Source organism: Chiloscyllium punctatum, chromosome 48, assembly GCF_047496795.1.
Source record: "Chiloscyllium punctatum isolate Juve2018m chromosome 48, sChiPun1.3, whole genome shotgun sequence".
In the NCBI taxonomy this organism is placed as follows: domain Eukaryota; kingdom Metazoa; phylum Chordata; class Chondrichthyes; order Orectolobiformes; family Hemiscylliidae; genus Chiloscyllium; species Chiloscyllium punctatum.
Window position 1 is genome coordinate 46,666,317 of NC_092786.1, and position 19,038 is coordinate 46,685,354.

A 19,038-nucleotide genomic window follows, 5' to 3' on the forward strand; every position below is an offset into this window, starting at 1 on the left:
AATTCAAGATTGATTTGGCAGACTGTGATAACTCCTGTTTGTCTTTTTTTTAAAAGACATGTTTGTGATATCATAACACATGACTAGATTAGATTACTTACAGTATGGAAACAGGCCCTTCGGCCCATCAAGTCCACACCGAACCGCAACCCACCCAGATCCATTCCACTACACCTGACACTACAGGCAATTTAGCATGGCCAATTCACCTAACCTGCACATTTTTGGAGTGTGGGAGGAAACCAGAGCACCTGGAGGAAACCCACGCAGACACAGGTAGAATGTGCAAACTCCACACAGTCAGTCGCCTGGGGTGGGAATTGAACCCAGGTAACTGGCGCTGTGAGGCAGCAGTGCTAACCACTGTGCCACCGTGCTGCCCATAACTCCTGTTTGTATCTGTCAACCAGCACTTTCTGATTGGCCCAGGTTAACAGCCCTGATCAGGGAACTTATTCTCAGTGAGATCCACCTGGCTAACCTCATTCCAACCTCTCCAAGTGCCAATTTGAATTTTGAAACCCCGCCCTTTGGAATTAGAGTGTGCACATTTCATGACTGGCAATTTTTTGAAATGGTGCATGCCTGGGATATCAATGCATTGCCCAGAGATGAGAATGTCAGAAGGTTCTGGAAACTGCACTTGTATCATTGCTGAGCGCAGGATTGTGCGAAAGCAATGCAGTGGAGGTGGGATGCCTAATTAATGAGGAGAATGGCATAGAATTGCACAAGAAAAGATACCAGAACCCTTGAAGGAAAACCATTCTTGAGACATCACTAAAATGTGGACAATTATTATTTGCTTTTCAGGATAAGGCCTTAAGACATGGGAGCCATTCAGCCCATCCCCTCGTTCTGCCGATGGACATGGCCGATATGTTTCTCATCCCCATTTTCCTGCCTTCTCCCTGTAACCCTTGATGCCTGTCCCAATCAAGAACCTTTCCATCTCTGTCTTACTTGAATGGATTATGAAGCCCCATTGCAGTCAAAAGAATGAAATGTCAACAGCTGCGTAGCAGATAGCAGATCTGATCTCATCTAGATTGTGCCAGTCTTCTACCTTTTCCTGTTTAGTGGCTCTACGCTTCAGAACATTATTCTTTTTTGTTACTGCTGTGCGGCAATTTATTCAAGGCTCTTTATCGCTTTGTTTATGCTTTGCTATTTAGTACTACTTAGCAATTTGATTGGCAGTCACAATCCTCCTGATTTATCAGAGTCTTTATTGCTTGCACTAAATTCTGTTCTGTTAGCGAGGTAGTGGTGGAGAGGGGGAAAGGTGAAATAGGGCAATATCAGTACGTTTGACATTAGTTCTACCCAAACACAACACTGCAGAGTACGTTGTGTCTAATTTCATTTGGAGACAGGGATGGAAAAGTGTAGACGTTGTTTCCCTTTGAGATTGATAAACAGCTCAGCTGGGAATGCAGCGAGTTTGCCAGATCAACTTTCCTGTCCTTCTCTCGTTCCTTGGCAGGGGCAGTCCTTCGTTGCTATGGCTGGCCATTTAGTGTGCAGCACTTTGCTATTTTGTATTTGGCACTCATTAAAATTTTTGCATCAGAAAATGGATATCTCCCTTTGTGCCAGAGACAAGTGATGTCAATCTCTGACCTGCCCACAAAAGCAACTGGCCTGTCTTATTCTTCACAATTTCAAAAGGGAGAGAGAGAGAGAGAGTGAGAGAGAGAGAAAGGGAGGGAGAGCTCTTGTGCTTCTGTTGTGGAAGTGAAGTACTTTTTCTGTCTCTCTCTCTCTGCTGGTTCAAGACCAGAGCAGAAATGACCTCTGCTTCAGGAAATGCAACAGGCTTGGAAATTCTTCTTTCAACACTCCAGGTAAGAAGCCCCTTTCTCATATTCAGTAAAGTCTCTTTTATGAGCAGATTTATAGGTGTAGCTTTTCTCAACTGCTTCCAATTTCAGAAAAAGTGAACAGTCCTTCTCGAATGCATTAAGTAACACTACCTTTAAATTATTCCAACGTGAGAATGTTTGCACATACTTAAACCTAATCAGGTTTGAATTGTGTATTTGGTATCGCTCCAGATGACACGTTGTTGAAACAGAATAAATTAGGTGGAAATTGCTCAAAATTAATATTATTTATAGAAACAAAATTATGGCCCTATATTCACTGAGTGAATTAACCATGGTTCTGCTTGTAGGGAAAACTATAATTCCAAATTTCTCTAAACTACCATTCACCTGATTATTTCTACTGAAATTGTTAATTAAGTCTTGCTGGAAGAGACTACTAATCAGTTATTATTGTTTGTTGTGCTTCCTGACAAATTACAAAAGTGGTAAAATAGCTTAAGATTCATTGGCAAATATTTCAGTGAATAATGGCATTAATCTCCACTGGATGGGATGGTAGGAATGACAATAAGAAGAGAGACAGAATTGCTTAGGAATATGATCACTGCAGTTGAGAAGAATGAGGGGGGATCTCATAGAAACATATAAAATTCCAACAGGAATAGACAGGATAAACACAGGAAGGATGTTCCTGATGACTAGGAGTCCAGAACCAGGAGTTACAGTCTAAGGATGTGGAGTTAAACCATTTTGGACTGAGATGAGGAGAAGTGTCTTTACTCAGAGAGTGGTGGGCCTGTGGAATTCAGAAAGTGCCACAGAAGGTGGTTGAGGCTAAAACATTGAATGTTTTGAAGAAGGAGTTAGACATGGTTCTTCAGGGTAAAGGGATCAAAGGGTTCAGGGCGAAAATGGGAACAGGTTATTGAGTTGGTGAATGGTGGAGCAGGCTCAGAGGGCCGAATGGTCTAGTCCTGCTCCTGTTTTCCAAATTTCGACGTATCCAGTCGTCAATGCTATTTGTCCAATGGCTTTTAACTTTATGGAAGCTGTTATGTTATACTGACCATTATGTTTAATGCATAAACCATATTTATACAGATGTGCTCCTTGTAAACATTGGGAATTGTACATAGATTAAAAACAAGGCCATTTAATCTTTTAATTATGTTCCATTATTCTATTTAATCATGACTAATGTTGATCTTTACTCCATTTACTAACCTGATCCCTGGATACCTTTGCCAGTAAAAATCAATTGATACAGCATGCACATACATTCGACGGAATGAGTTTTGCAAGATAAAGCGTTCCTAATTTCTCTTTAATGGGTTGAGCTTTAACTTTAAGAATATGCAAGACCACACATCAGGGCAAGAGGAAGTAAGAGGTGTAGTTACAAGGTATGAATCTTATAATATTTTAATGATGTATTTATTAAATGCAGCATTTTGATGATAAAGATTAACAACTAAAGCTTTAAGGTGCTTGGCAATGGGAGTAGTGTCATAGAGTCATAGAGATGTACAGCATGGAAACAGAACCTTTGGTCCAACCAGTCCATGCTGACCAGATATCCCAAACCAATCTAGTCCCACCTACCAGCACCTGGCATATATCCCTCCAAACCTTCCTATTCATATACCCATCCAAATGCCTCTAAATGTTGCAATTGTACCAGTCTCCACCACTTCCTCTGGCAGCTCATTCCATACACGTAACACCCTCTGTGTGAAAAAGTTGCTCTGTTGGTCTCTTTTATATCTTTCCCCTCTCACCCGAAACCTATGCCTCTAGTTTTGGACTCCCTGACCCAAGGGAAAAGGCTTTGCCTATTTACCCTATCCATGCCCCTCATAATTTTGTAAACCTATATAAGGTCACCCCTCAGCCTCCGACGCTCCAGGGAAAACAGCCCCAGCCTGTTCAGCCTCTCCCTATAGCTCAAATCCTCCAACCCTGGCAACATCCTTGTAAATCTTTTCTGAACCCTTTCAAGTTTCATAACGTCTTTCCAATAGGGAGGAGACCAGAACTGCATGCAATATTCCAACAGTGGCCTAACCAATGTCCTGTACAGCCGCAACATGACCTTCCAACTCCTGTACTTAATACTCTGACCAATAAAGGAAAGCATACTAAACACCTTCTTCACTATCCTATCTATCTGCGACTCCACTTTCAAGGAGCTATGAACCTGCACTCCAAGGTCTCTTTGTTCAGGACCTTTGCTATTTAGGACCTTACCATTAAGTATATAGGTCCTGCTAAGATTTGCAGCAAAAATGGAAATTATTACAGAAGAGATGCAGACAGAGGAGATATGTTTAAATTGTAGCTCAGAAAACAGGTTAACAACTTAAGTAGTTTTAAAAATAGGAAGAACTGGCTGGCACAAATAATTGCAGAGGAGGGAATAATTAAATTAGAAACTGAGTAAGACTTGCATTTCCGAACAAAATTAATAAAATGGTGGTTCACAGATAAGTTTTAAAGTTGCACAGATAGGAATGGCTTGGAGAGATCAACAGAGTGCTTAGCCAGAAGACAAAAAGCCAGAAGAAAAAGATAGGCAGAAAAAGCCATGAAAAGAATCAAAGGATCGTTGAGTCTCTTGAAATATTATTTGAGTAACCACAAGAGGCTGCAAAGGATAGCAGGGCAACCAGAGAAGGTATGAGGACTGAGGCATCATGAGAAGACAGAAACACTGTGGAAATGCAGAGATTGTGATGAAACAGCATTGAATCAGTGACTGGAAGCTAAGATGAGCTAAGGGGTGGTGAGGGAAATTAATGAAGGTTGGAAACAAAGAAGGGTTGATGAAGGCCAGTGTGAATAGGATTATGGCTGGTCTTGATAGGACCATGGTTCTGGGATATATTTGACTCGATCCTCGGAATGGTGAAACAATGGCTTGAAAGATTACAAAGGGAAAGATGTATGCGTCTTAAAAGAGAAATCATTGCAAAAAAGCAAATTGGATTCTGCCATTGGTCTATCCGAAAAGGAAAACAACAAAAGATTGTGAATCTTGATTTTAAATCCTCCACCATTATTGGCTACACCTTCATTTGCTGAGGCCCCAAAGACTTATTCTCTCCTCATTCCTCCCCATCTCCAATCCTTGGCGTTCTCTTTGAAGATTACCCTTAAAACCTAACTTTTTAGCTTAGCATTTCGTTGCCTATCTCCTTACATTTGGCATGGTGCCATACTTCATTTCAGTGCCTGGAAAAGTTTAATTATGTTAAAGGTGCTGCATAAATATAAATTATTGTTGCTATTGTTTGCACTCATCTGTTTTTTTTTCATAAAACACCAGCTGTTTCTGTAGCTCCTTGTCCTCTAACAAGATGAAGGAGTACAATGACAGATTACCTGACTGAATATTTCAGTGAATTTGAGTCAAGTGCACTCACGCAGCAGCTCTGAAATTTTGACTGTTTTGTATTGAATACATTGCAAAAATTCATGGCAAAATGTGTAACTCTTAGCTTCATTTAAAACCATAAGCAGCCTGTGATCAATGCCTGAAACAGTCAGCGAGGGTCCTATTAATTCGAAAACATATGCTCCAAGCCTGTTAACAGGGAGACAATTATGGCAATTTCTGTAATCAATGGAACAATAGAGGCTGATGTCTCTTTTATACCCTCTTGTATAATACTTGAGTTAAAAAGAGACATCCCAAGATAAACAAGACAGAACAGTAGAAATTATGCCTCAAGGAGAAAAAGGATAAGGCAGAGGCAAAGGACCAGCTGCAGAAATATTAGACTGGAATGAAATCATTTTTAATCTAATTTTGGTACACCTGTTGAATGATTTCACTGTCCAATAATCTAGGCCCCCAACTGGAGATGTAAACCATTACAAAGAGCAAACTCATAAAACACGTTCAATATGTGATATACCAAGAGAGAACAAGCAAACAGCATCATTACACTGGTCATTGTGTTTCACAATGATTTATCCATGTATGAGATTTTTAGATGCAACTTGTTAAATGAGGAACGCAGCGCAAGTTAACAGAGTAAAAGCTCCTGTTACTAATAGCTTTCTAGGCTAACCCCAAACACAGTTTCTACTTGCCATGAGCCTGTGACTGCTATTGAGCTGAGGGAGCTGTTCACTGGTTGGCAATCTCAATCAAATGCCTACCAAGGTGGTGGCGTGTTACCGTTCACTCTGGGAGCTGGATGTTACTTGCCCCTGTGGGTGTGTTTTGAATGGATGGGATCCAATGTAGACAGGGTGGCTAGCCCACCATTTTCCTCTGTAACACCCCCCCCTCCCCACCAATATCATCCCCATAATTTAGAGGGTGGACAAATGCTGAAATCAGTAGACCGTTAACCATGTGTAAATAATATTGAAGGGTAGATTGAACTTATTAAAAGCTCAATTGATCCTGATAATATGTTGCCCGCGTTCTAAGTATGGCTGACATGGGCAGCTGGCCTGGGAGACCTTTTCTAAAGATTTATAAAATGGCAGGAAGAAAGGGGGAATACAATCTCAAAAAGCTGTCTTACTGGAGGCATCTCTCCTTTCACCCCAAAGATTCTACCCTCCACTTTCTTCCCACCATCAATGATTCCATCGCTCTCCCCTCCAAATCCTTACTGACCCAGTGCCATATATATACCTCGCTCCTGGGTCCAGAGTCTTGTTTCTTTTTGGGTCTACCTGCAATAATGTGAGCCACCACTACTGGTGTTGTGGCACTGTTGGTATTGCTGGAGTATTGGCTGGCAGCTCCTGAGGCATCCCAAATAGGCAGTGTTGCTCACCCGCAGTGGTGCGGTGGAGCAGTCAACTCCTCCTTTAGTTTTCTGCCCAGGGAATTGTTGGAGATGTGGATAGTGATGGTAGAAGTTCTATCTTCCATTCCAACTCATGGCTGACCAGGAATCTTACCTGCTCTTACTGCCTGCCTTTGATATGTGTTGGAAGGATTCTTGACTTGTTTTGGCTATACTCTGAACAAGGGTCTAGATTAGAGTGGTGCTGTAAAAGCACAGTAGTTCAGGTAGCATCCGAGGAGCAGTAAAATCGACGTTTCGGGCAAAAGCCCTTCGTCAGGAATACTCTGAACAAACCTATCGTGAGCATCAAGTCCTCCTGGGAGTGGGACATAAGCCTGGTCCTTTTAACTGAGAGGCAGGGACTCTGTCTGAAATACCACCAGGCCTCTTATACAAACAATAAGTGGATAGAGTCATAGAGATTTACAGCATGGAAACAGACCCTTCGGTCCAACCTGTCCATGCCGACCAGATATCCCAATCCAATCTAGTCCCACCTGCCAGCACCCGGTCCATATCCCTCCAAACCCTTCCTATTCATATACCCATCCAGATGCCTCTTAAATGTTGCAATTGTACCAGCCTCCACCACATCCTCTGGCAGCTCATTCCATACACCTGCCACCCTCTGCATGAAAAAGTTCCCCCTTAGGTCTCTTTTATATCTTTCCCCTCTCACCCTAAACCTATGCCCTCTAGTTCTGGACTCCCGACCCCAGGGAAAAGACTTTGCCTATTTATCCTATCTATGCCCCTCATAATTTTGTAAACCTCTATAAGGTTACCCCTCAGCCTCCAGTGCTCCAGGGAAAACAGCCCCAGCCTGTTCAGCCTTATGCAGCGCAATATGGCTGGTTCTGTTTGTTTATGTTGGACACCTTTCTCAACAGCAGAAGTTTGCAAATCCAAAAAGTAGCCATGACACCTGCCAAACTTAAAAAATCAGCTAAAACTGGTCAATGTTTCATTTGAAAAACTCAGCACAAATACCCAATAACCCTTGGAACAATCTTGACACATCAAAGCAAGAAATTATACAAACTTTGTAATTTGAGAAGTGGGTATACACAATATTCTTTTATGTGGTCAGTAGGGATGAAAGGAGTTATGCAAATAAAAGCCCCCAAAAATCAAAACATTAAAGGAAGGTTGGGGTGGATGCTTCCTCAGATAATTTTGAATTTTAACATTAAAAGTTGTATCTCAATTGATTTTGATAACTTTTGCGTTCAACAATTAATATCCATCCCAGTTATGAAAGAAATAAAGCAACACATGGAATTTCAACAGCAATACGACATAAGACCACTTGTGTGTTCCCAGCTAAGAAATGTATGCTACCCTTGTTGCCCTAGTTCAGTGACACTATGTACACAATCCATCTCTTCATCACCTTGTAGAGAAATTGTCATCTCCAACCTGAAATTCATGTTAGCATTGGTCTTCACCTTCCCAATCATTTCAATGTGTTTTTTCTCCTACAAGCCAGTTAAAAGACACCTCTTTCATTTGGCCTTACATTATTTCCCTTCACTTCAGACTTCATGCCTTCCCTCTTCCATCTTGCCCCATCCTAAGCACCGATTATACCTTTACTCCTCTACCCACTAATTTGTTTCTGCCTTTTCCTTCAGCCTTTCTTTATCAAATTTCCACTTCACTCTATTTGTCTCCCATTCAGTACAACCTATTTCACGCCTCCATCCTCCACTTGCCTTCACTCTTCCACAAGCATTCACTCAACTCTTTTTAATTTATCATCTGTTCCAGTGGTAACACAACACTGTCAGCACAAATAGCCAGATTGAAATCTTTGGATACTGTAGTTGGAAGTTCCCATCCTGGACAAAGTTACCACCACCAGCACTTAGAAGCTGCAATCCTGGGCATTAGCGCAGAGACTGGCCAAGTTATGGAGACCTGTCTAGTCCATCAGCTTGAGAACTATTGAAAAAATTGGGACTCAGCTAGTTGCTGTCACTAAATGTTGATGCAATGCCAAAATGTTTGTGATGTTGAATATAAAAATATGTCCATCAGAAAACCTTTGTCAACTACAAACTGATCAGCAGATTGGTAAATTGGTGTAAAATAGATAAATATTCGTCAGGAAAATATTTAGAGAGCTGTGCAGGAAGAGTGAAGAAGCCAGATCATTTGAGTACCTCAGTTAGATGGATGGACTGAATGACCTCCATCTCTAATGTATTCTATAATTCAAAACTCAATTGCTTTCTGGTTGTCTGGAGAATGCTAAGAGACATATTTCTGAACGTACTTCCCTCGTATCACTGCATGTTTTACGATGAACAAAGCTGCAAAATTTGTAGCTCATTGACAGTCTGAAATTAGGCAACACACTATTTTAAAGATAGTTGGCCTGCATGGAATGTGTGTACTTTGTTGGCTGGTCTCCAGGGGCCAGCAATTATATATTTGTTGTGGTTGCAGCTTATTCTCAATCTAAAAGCTGATTAAGGTTGTTCTGGATGAGAGGTTGTTCTGCTTTGAATGCCAGGTGATGAGCCTAAAGTCTGTGACAGTCAACTGACCATTGTACAAATCAATTCAAATAAGTCTTGAGTAAGTTTTAGAGAAAAGGGCGTGTAGGTAAATGGCACCAAGGCTTCAAAATGTTGAATATAAATGCAAGGCGTTCTTGTGCCTTGTGCTTTGTATTATTGTGCGCATTCTGGCTTTTCTAATCAGACTCTGTGTACAAAAGACCAATTATTTTAAAAATATACTTTTGGCATGGCAATCACTCATTTTAGAAACAGATCAATTTAAACATTTGCGACATTTAAAAGTCATTTGGACACGTACAGGGTTTTGAAAGATTTAAATGGATATAGGCCAAATGCAGGCAAATGGGACTAGTTCAATTTAAGAAACCTGGTCAGCATGGACGAGTTGGGCTGAAGGGCCTGTTTTTGTATGACTCTATAACGGCAATGAAAAAAGGCAAAAAAAGAATATATGTCAATGAGGGCAAATGTCAGAATGCTGATTGAAACAGTGACCTGGAGCCAATTTCTGTTGTCCCACTGGAAAGAAAAGCTTGCATTTACATAGCACCTTTCACATCCACTGGCATCCTAAAGCACAAATATAGCCAATGAAATACATTTATAGTCTGTTGTATGTGGGTAATGTGATTGCTGTGTGTGGGAATAAGCAATGTGAAAATGGCTAGATAATTTGTTTTTTTTGAGTTGGTCAAGGGGCAAATATTGACCAGAGCTTTAAAGAGAACTCCTGTGATCTTCTTTGAGATAGCCCTGTGGGATCTTTAATCGTGAGGGCAGAATTGGCTTTAGTTTAAAGTTTCATCTGAAACACAACACATTCATCAGAGGAGCATTCCTTAAGTATTACAATGCAATGTTAGCCTTGATCTTAGTTCTGGAGTGGTTCTTGAACTCACAGCCCTCTGACTTAGAGGAGAAGTGTTGCCATCTGAACCGCATCTAATAAACAGCAAGCTCATTAATTGCATCCTATACCATGGGTTCATTGCATTAAAGGCATAGGTCAAACACAATCCTGTTTAGGTTTCATGTTTTTTGTCTATTTTGTTGTAGAGTTCGTATGACGTGCAAAATACTCTCAGCATCCTGCAAATTCTGGATGAGTTGCTATCGGCAGGTAAGTATGTGCCACAAAATTCAATTGCCGTTCATTATTTGCATGGAAATTCTGGTTGAAAGCTGTCACAGTTAGTGTCGTTTAGGTTGAATAATTTTGTTTTATTACTTTCTCCTGAGCCTTTTCTTTGATTTCTGTGAGCTGAGAAGGGAATTGTACATGTCTCCAACAATGCAGTTTCATAATTATGAAAGTGACTGTGGTTAGTAATTCCCTGTGTATGGGAGGTATCTGGCATTCATTCAATATATTCCCTGGTAGCACATTTGAGACTGGAACTCACATCCTATCACTCTCAGGACAGCTGGCTGCAACTGCAGTCCACAGTCCTACTGTTCCATGCTTTGATCTCTTTACAGTAGCCTGTCCCCTAATTTTAGTTCGCAAAATGGGTTTCAGTTCACTGATCTGATATTAATGAAGTTAATGGTGTGGAAAGGTATGTTCACCTTACTGTGTCTTTGCAGTCTCAGTACATAGCCAGGAAATGTTAATTATTTCACCAACCTTATCATTCAGTATTACTGGTATTACAGACCAAATTTTGAAAGCTGCTTACCTAAAAGAAGAATATTAAACAAAATAAAGGATTATCTATCTGAACCTTCTCCCATCTCCTGATTGCAGATTTCCTACATCGCACATTGCTATATGACTTAGCATGAGAATAGTTGAGGACACTGCTTCCTCTCTGCGCTAGCAAGCTGAGATAAGAAATTCATTGCTCTGAGCTCTCCAGTGCATATCTTGTTCCATGTGGGAAACTTACCTTATCCTGAGTAACCACATGTGGAGGAGGGCTCCTTAGTTACAGCAGCTTGAAGCCTGGGTTTTGGAGATTGTACAGTCACTGATGCCTTTCCTAAGGTGGTAAATTTTGTAGGTGACATGTTTATAGGTGTGTTCACCTGTGGCTTAAGGAGAGAGGGAATGGAGGAACACTAGGCGTTTGAGGAGGGCGGAGGGGTTGTACATGTGTCGCTGAGTATACTTCACCTTCTAACCAGTGTTCAATTCTAAATAATGATAAAAGTACTGGCTCATCTTGGGAGTGCAGCCAGAAAGCACTACAATTGGCCTAAGCTGTACATGGAGGGGAGCGCAAAGAAAGCTGGGAGAGCAATAGTTACAGGAGATTTGATATTAGGGGAACAGAGAGGCATTTTAGGGGCCACAGATGTAAATCCAGATTGCTTTCCCGGTGCTAGGGTCAAGCAAGTCACTAAACAGTTGCAGAGCACCCTGTCAGAGATGGTGATGGTCATGGTCTATGGTTGGTAACCCTGACACAGGGAGACACAGCCCTATCGTCGTGAAGTCAGAATTTAGAATGCTCGGCAGGAAATTAGCAAGCAGGACCTCAGAGTAAATCTCTAAATTACTAAATAGAAATAAATAAATCTTTACTAAATAAATCTCTAAATGGAAATAGGAGAATGAAGTGGGTGAATGTGTGACTGAAGTGATAGGACAGAAGGAAAGGCTTTCTATTCTTGGAATGATGTGACCAGCTATCTGCGGGAATGGATTGAAAGGGTTGAGGAAGGGCTTATGCCCGAAATGTTGACTCTCCTGCTCCTCGGACGCTGTGTGACCTGCTGTGCTTTTCCAACACCACACTCTCGATATCTGTGGGATTGGACTTGAAAGGGTTGCACAAGCAGAGCTGGGATCTGTTGTTTTGTGGGCCAATTTGTTTGTGCTATTTGAAAGAGTTTAACCAAACTTGGCAGGGGAACGGGAACCAGGAACAAATCTTAGAGAGGAATACCAACATTCTCAGAAGATTTAGAGAGGTAATCCTACAATAGAAAATATTAGGTGATTCAGAGTAATGGATAAGTAATAAAGTCTAAATTAGTGTTCCTGTGCATGTATATGAATGTGTGGAGTGTGGTAAGTAAGATTGGTGAGTGTCAGGAGCAGGAGGCCTACCTTCCCTAAATGTGTCCCAGAACCAAATCTAAATGATATCTTACTTCTTCAAAAAAGGGATACCAAACAAATCCACAAGATTCAGACTTCTCTTCCCAGATACTTATTTCTCTATGTCTCTAGAACATCTTGTATCCAGGTATGTTTACTATCTAGTCCTGTCTCTCTTTGAGCTAGGTCTCCATTTATGCTATAGGCTATACATCCAAATGGCTGCATTTAGCCCATTGAGCCTGCTGTGCCTGTCAGAGAGTTCATGGCTGATCTGGCAATCCTCAACTTGACTTTCCTGCTTTTTCTTTAAACCTTTGATTCCCTGGCTGATTTAAAAAGCTGTCTGTCTTGGCCTTGAACATACTTAACAACACAGCCTTGACAGCCCTCTGCATGAAAGAAATCTATGTATTCACTACCCTCTGAGAGGACAAATTCTTCCTCATTGTTGTCTTAAAGGTGTGATCTCTTAGTCTGAGATCCTCTGGATCTAAACAGAAGTGGGTACTGAAGGGCTTTTGCCTGAAATGTTGGTTTTCCTGCTTCTCGGATGCTGCCTGACTTGCTGGGCTTTTCCAGCACCACTCTAATCTTGCTTCTGGTTCTAAACCCTCCCACAAAGGGACAAATCTTTTCCGCATTCACCTTTCATCCTAAGAATCTTTTTTTTGTTTCAAAAATGTTGCCCCTGTAAATTCAGGTTCAACCCGCTGAACATCTCCTATGAGACATGTCAGGTGCCTTTAGAATTGTTAAAAGTAGGCATAAATGTGCGTAAAAGTGTATAGTGTCATTGTAAAGCTGTTAAATTACTGTCAAAGCTGTAAAAAAAACTGTAAAAGCTGTCAACCATCAGTCAGGGGTTATTAAGACTGTAAAGGCATTTTAATAAATACAGTCCCTTCAATCTTTGAAAGACATGTCTTTAAAGTCTAAAAGAAGACTGTAATCTATTTTACTCCATCCGTTGACATAAGCCTAAAGATTTCCATCACTGGATTAATGCTGCATGACTGATTTCACAAAGAATTGATTACTAGATTTTGGCCTTTTTGATGTGGAATTATGAATTTATTGCTTGTTCCCTTAGAATGAAATGATTGTTTTGATAAGACCTGATTGAGGCAAAGAAATTCAAAAGTGGTAAATATGTTTTTTCTGAATGTGAATATTTTTCTCAATGCAATGAAGTCTGCAATTCAGTTCCTTTATTTAATAGAATTTTATTTCTCCTCATGTGTGCATGGATCCTGAGGTCTCCCTCTGGTGGATACATAGTCCTCAGAATATTAAGGGAAAGGGAAATAGGTGTTGGGTGAGGGCGAGGGTAGTCACGAGTTAGCGATAAGTTGGCATTGGCTTTAATGTGTCAGGGATTGGTTACAGAGGTTATGGAAGGGCCTAAGAGTGAAGAGATGTTCTGTCCATAATTCAGAATGGGGTACGTGGAGGGCTATGATACGTTAGGTGGAATATGTTGCACAGCTGGTGCATGGGGAGCACATGGGGGTGAGGGCTTGAGGGATGCTTTATGTGTTAATCTCTCTTTTTAAACAATGGACACAATGCCAAAGCCCTGTGCTAGTCTGTATGCCAGCTCACATTTGGGAATCCTCCTCAAGTCTTCATTGGTTACTCTCTCCAATTCTAATCCAGCCTTCCCTTGCATCAAAAACTGGAAGCTTGGCTATTCATTTCTAAACATCTCTTCACTCTTAGGCCCTCCCACAATCTTCATGCCAGCCTCTGTAACCTGTAACCCTGACCCATTGAAGTGTATGCTAACTTATCACTAACTCATGACAATTCACGCCCTCAACCAGCACCTATTCCCCTTTCCCTTAACAAACTGAGGACTATGTATCCACCATAGTGAGACCTCAGGATCCATGCACACATGAGGAGAAATGACATTCTATTAAATAAAGGAACTGGACTGTAGACTTCATTGCATTAGGGAAAAATATTCACATTCAGAAAAACATATTTAGGTTTGCAGAGCCAGGACCTCTCCTGTGTCTCTGCACCCAGTCTGGGAATGAGAATCCAAAGTGCATTCCTCCCAAGCCCCAGAAAGGTTTTGAAGGAATTGGGTTGTAAATGACTATGCTATAAAAGAACAGGAGGGGGGAACGGGTCATAGCCTCCAGTCAAAAAAATGCACCGATCCCAGGAGATTTGTTCTGGCATGGCCAGGGGCAATAAGTATCATCAGAACAGGATTTACTCCCAGCAGTGGGTTGAACAAATTCTCCAAAAACTGAGGAAAGTGATTAGGCGTGGACGTGCTTTGTAACATGGAGGTATATTAACTCATTGCAAGCTAGGAGCAACTGTGACCTGTTTGCTAAAAGACATTAATTCTGTGAAGAGTGTAATCAGCGCTGAGTATAAAAAGGGATTGTTCTTCTCTGATGTTTGAAATATAAGTTGCCTTGTAAAGGAAAAACAGTGTCTTGGCATTAAAGCTTTTAGCCATTTGTTACATTAAGTGCTTTAAAATGTAGCGGCACGGTGGCACAGTGGCACAGTGGTTAGCACTGCTGCCTCAAAGCACCAGAGACCCGGGTTCAATTCCCGCCTCAGGCGACTGACTGTGTGGAGTTTGCATGTTCTCCGCGTGTCTGCGTGGGTTTCCTCCGGGTGCTCTGGTTTCCTCCCACAGTCCAAAGATGTGCAGGCCAGGTGAATTGGCCATGCTAAATTGCTCGTAGTGTTAGGTAAGGGGTAAATGTAGGGGTAGGGGTATGGGTGGGTTGTGCTTCGGCGGGTCGGTGTGGACTTGTTGGGCCGAAAGGCCTGTTTCCACACTGTAATATAATGTAACCTAATCTAATCATGGGTTGGAAAGTAGTTCATATAGCATACAGGCGTTATTAATAGGAGTACAAAAGCAGGGAAGTTACACTATAACTCCATGAAGCACAAGTTGAGCCTCATCTAGAATATTGTGTCCAGTTCTGGGCACCACATTTGGACATCAGGAAGCATGTAGAAGGAATTCATGGAAATGATCCCAGGGATGAGGAGCTTCAGTTATGGAAATAGGTTCAAGAAGTTGGGAAATAGGTTCAAGAAGTTGGGAGTAATTTCTTTTGGAGAAAGAGAAGGCTGAGAGGAGTGTTGGTCTTCAGAATTGTGAGGGATGTGGACAGAGTAGAGATGGAGAAACCTCTGAGCTGGGTAAATACTGAGAACCAAATGACACAGGTTTAAAATGATTGGCAATAAAAACGATGGCAGCATGAGAAAAATCTTCCTGTTGCAACAATGGTTAGGAGCTGGAATTCACTGCCTGGGACTATGGTGGAGGCAGTCCACCTGGGGCATTCAAGAAGCAATTGGTTTATTAGGTAAAGGGTTCCAGGGAGGGCATCAGGTGAATTGCTCCTTTAGAAATCCAGTATAGACACAGCAGGCTGAATGGACTCCTTCTGTTTTGTAATCACTCTGCCATACTCGCACAAACTCAGTTCTTAGTGCACTAGCCTCCTACATACAATAACATTCTATTCAGACCGAAAGTAGCGCAATCCAATGCCAAAGAAACAGAAACCCGAGACGGTTCTTGGCCGGTATTCCTTCAGCATCATCAGGTTACATTTTAGAGAAACTCATCAAACGTATGCCAACCCGTGAAGAGAATTAACTTCCATTATTTCTCTACACCTCCACCTTTGAGAACCTCTTTAAAACAAACTCATTCGGCTATGCTATTTGTTCTAATCGCTCTTTCCTTTGCTTTGCATCATTTTTTAATCCTGATTTTGCTCACGTGAAGCTTTATATATGATAAGATGTTAGATTAACATTTTATTACATTTTTTTAATCTTCATTTTGTTTTAGGGACAGTCAAAAGGATCCGTTACATGATTTCTAAAGGAGGCAGTGAGGCACTCTTACACACACTCATTAACATGACCAGAATATTTCCTCCAAATTACGATGTCCTCTTGCCTCTATTGCACTTGATCATCAAAGTTGGACAAAGAGGTAAGAAACAGAGTTTAATGTTGTATTTTGAATTTTGGCATTTGAGAAAGGAAATGCTATTGGTGTGGGCTTAAGGTGAAAGATTTAAGAAAAACATGAGGGACAACTTTTTTTACACAGAGAGTGGTTCATGTGTGGAATGAAGTGGTGGATTCGGGTACAGTTACAATGTTTAAAAGACATTTGGATAAGTTCATGAATAGGGAGGGTTTGGAAGGAAATGGGCCAAGTGTAGGCAGGTGGGATGAGCTTAGTTTGAGATTATGGTGAGTATGGACTTGGTGGACTGAAGGGTCTGTTTCCATGCTGTATGACTCTGACTTTATGTGAAATTGCAACAAAGCATCTGCCAAGGCAGCAGAAAGGACAGTTAAGAAAATGTAATTGTGTGTAGAATTACAAACAATGTGGCCGAGGATGTATGACAGTCATTTCTAGAAAGCCAAGTTCAAAACAGACACTTAAAATTATTTTTTTTCTTACTGGAAAGCTGTAATTTGTGATGTTGCATAAGGGAATTTCTTGTGCACTATACAGATGTAACTATCATAGATCAGAAATTGAGAAGCAAAACCAAAATTTTCAGAGAACACCAAACTAAGGAAATGTCAATTGGTGATAAATGTTGTGAAAGATTGCAAAAGGTAAATTATTAAGCAGTTGTAGGCCAGTGTGTAAAATTACGATGTAATACCACTGAACATTAAGAATGACAGACAAAAGCAGTGACTTCAATGGTAAGGGTTCAAATGGAGCATACAAACGGAGATCATTTTCTTAGTGTAAATTGATAAGGCGAGGACAGAAGATGAGGAATCTTTAATTTTTGATGGTAGTGGCTTAGGAAAGAATATCCAAGCTGGGATATTATGGTGAACCTGAATACAATCTTAATTAGGTATCAGATATGGCTTATGTGAATTACATCTTGGATATCGTGTACCATTGGCCTGTAACAAAATGGAACTAAAAGCAAGTTGTTTTACAAAGTGCGTTTGTTATTAAAGTGTCTGGGGAGAATGTAGTAATGTGGAGAAAAACATGATTGCCAGCTGAATGAACTAAAATGGCTTCTTACATTGGATGATTCTAGAGCAATTTATTCTAGTGATATAAGAAAGACAGAGAACATCCTATGGTCAATAATAGGCTTTTGGAAATCTGTCCCAGCTCCATTTTGACCACCGAATAGGGGACATAATTAATTGTCACTCCATCTGGAGTTTTGTAAAACTATATCTGATGACGTTTTGTCACAGACAAGAGGTTTGGACAGAAAGCTCAAGAAATTGGAGCCATTAATGAGACCTTGAACCTACTGAAGCACAGTCTGCCACAGCCCAAGTACGTCACTCCCTGTTTGTGGGTTCTCAAGATCTATGCTACAAGTGGTAAGTGTCACCGAAGGTCACAAACGTGGAAACTTTAAATGACTTCTTCTATCAAGTTCTACTGTGACCTGCAATAATTGAGAGCTTTGTAATGGACTCCAGGATTTCTGACTCTCTAGACATCAGTTTTAGTGGAATGCGATTCTTGTAATCTACCTGCTGAGCTTGTTGAGAAATTCAAATCAAATAAGCTGTGTCTATGACTACATTTGGCTGCACTTCAAATTTATTTCAGTGTCTTTGAATCATTTCCTTTGGGCTTCACGTAATTGAATTTAACTCATTCACTTACTCCCATGATGCAATGTTCCCACTCATTTGCTTACTAGGAAATCTCTGATCCGTTCAATAGCTAAAATTATTCTGATATTCATTTCAGAGTCCTATACTCATCTGTTACTCATCCTTTGATCAGAGGTTGTGACTTCTAATATATTATTGGATACTTGCTTGTGGCGGGGTAGGAGGGGGAGCTTTATTCCCAATATCAACAGTATTTGTTCATCACTGAAAATAATTTAGCATTTTGTTCAAGATTTCTGTCTTGCATTGGCCGGGGTGCAATAATAAATAAAATGTAGTACAAGGATATCAGCATGAAGAGAAACAATATTTTTTTCAGCAAACTCAAATTCAGCACAACCAAACAACTATTCATTTTGAACTTCGACAAGGGAGCCTCCAAAATGTCCACCTTCTTCCTCAACTGAGGGTTCCTCAGCACTGTTATTGCCAAGGTCCTCACTTCAGCCCTTACTCCCTCTCTTCCTTCCCACAACAGCAATAGGGTCCCCCATGTCCTCACCTACCATCCCAACAGCATCCACATCTAGAGGATCGTTAAGTGCCATTTCTGCCACCTCCAGCAAAATGCGAACACCAGACACATATTCCCTCCCCTCCCCTCCCTTGTCTGCCTTCCGCAGGGACCGTTCCCTCCGAGACACCCTGGTCCACTCTTTCTTCATTCCCAACACCCCACTTCCACCACCTCCCCCGCCCCCATCCCCTAACAGCCTCACGGCACCTCCCCCTGCAATTGCCAAAGGTGTAACACCTGCCCATTTACTCCCTCCCTCCTCAGTATCCAAGGGCCCAAACACACCTTCCAAGTGAAGCAGCACTTTACCTGCAATTCACACAATCTAGTCAACTGTATTCGCTGCTCACAATGTGATCTCCTCTACACTGGGAAAACAAGGCATAGACTGGGTGACCATTTCACAGGCACTTGTGTCCTGTTCTCAAAAAAGATCTTGAGCTTCCAGTTACCTGCCTCATTAACACACCACCCTGTTCCCTGGCCAACATCTCTGTCTCAGGCTTGCTGCAGTGTTCCAGTGAAGCTCAGCTGGAGGAACAGCACCTCATTTTCCACTTGGGGACCTTGCAGCCTTCTGGACTCAATATCGAGTTCAATAATTTTCAGGCTTGAC

The 19,038-nt window shown here is 41.3% G+C and overlaps 1 protein-coding gene across 2 annotated transcripts in view; it reads left to right on the plus strand.

Moving 5' to 3' along the window:
• Positions 1–1,503: 1,503 nt before the first annotated feature.
• agbl1 (AGBL carboxypeptidase 1) overlaps positions 1,504–19,038 on the plus strand; it is a 252,237-nt gene continuing 234,702 nt past the window's right edge. Inside the window, exons 1-4 of one of the 2 annotated variants that reach the window (XM_072565137.1) lie at positions 1,504–1,847; positions 10,225–10,288; positions 16,065–16,211; positions 17,471–17,602. In XM_072565137.1, coding sequence (XP_072421238.1) covers positions 1,791–1,847; positions 10,225–10,288; positions 16,065–16,211; positions 17,471–17,602 — 400 coding nt within the window. In that variant the 5' untranslated portion in view covers positions 1,504–1,790. The remainder of the gene's footprint in view (positions 1,848–10,224; positions 10,289–16,064; positions 16,212–17,470; positions 17,603–19,038) is intronic. The other variant, XM_072565138.1, reaches the window with a different exon arrangement.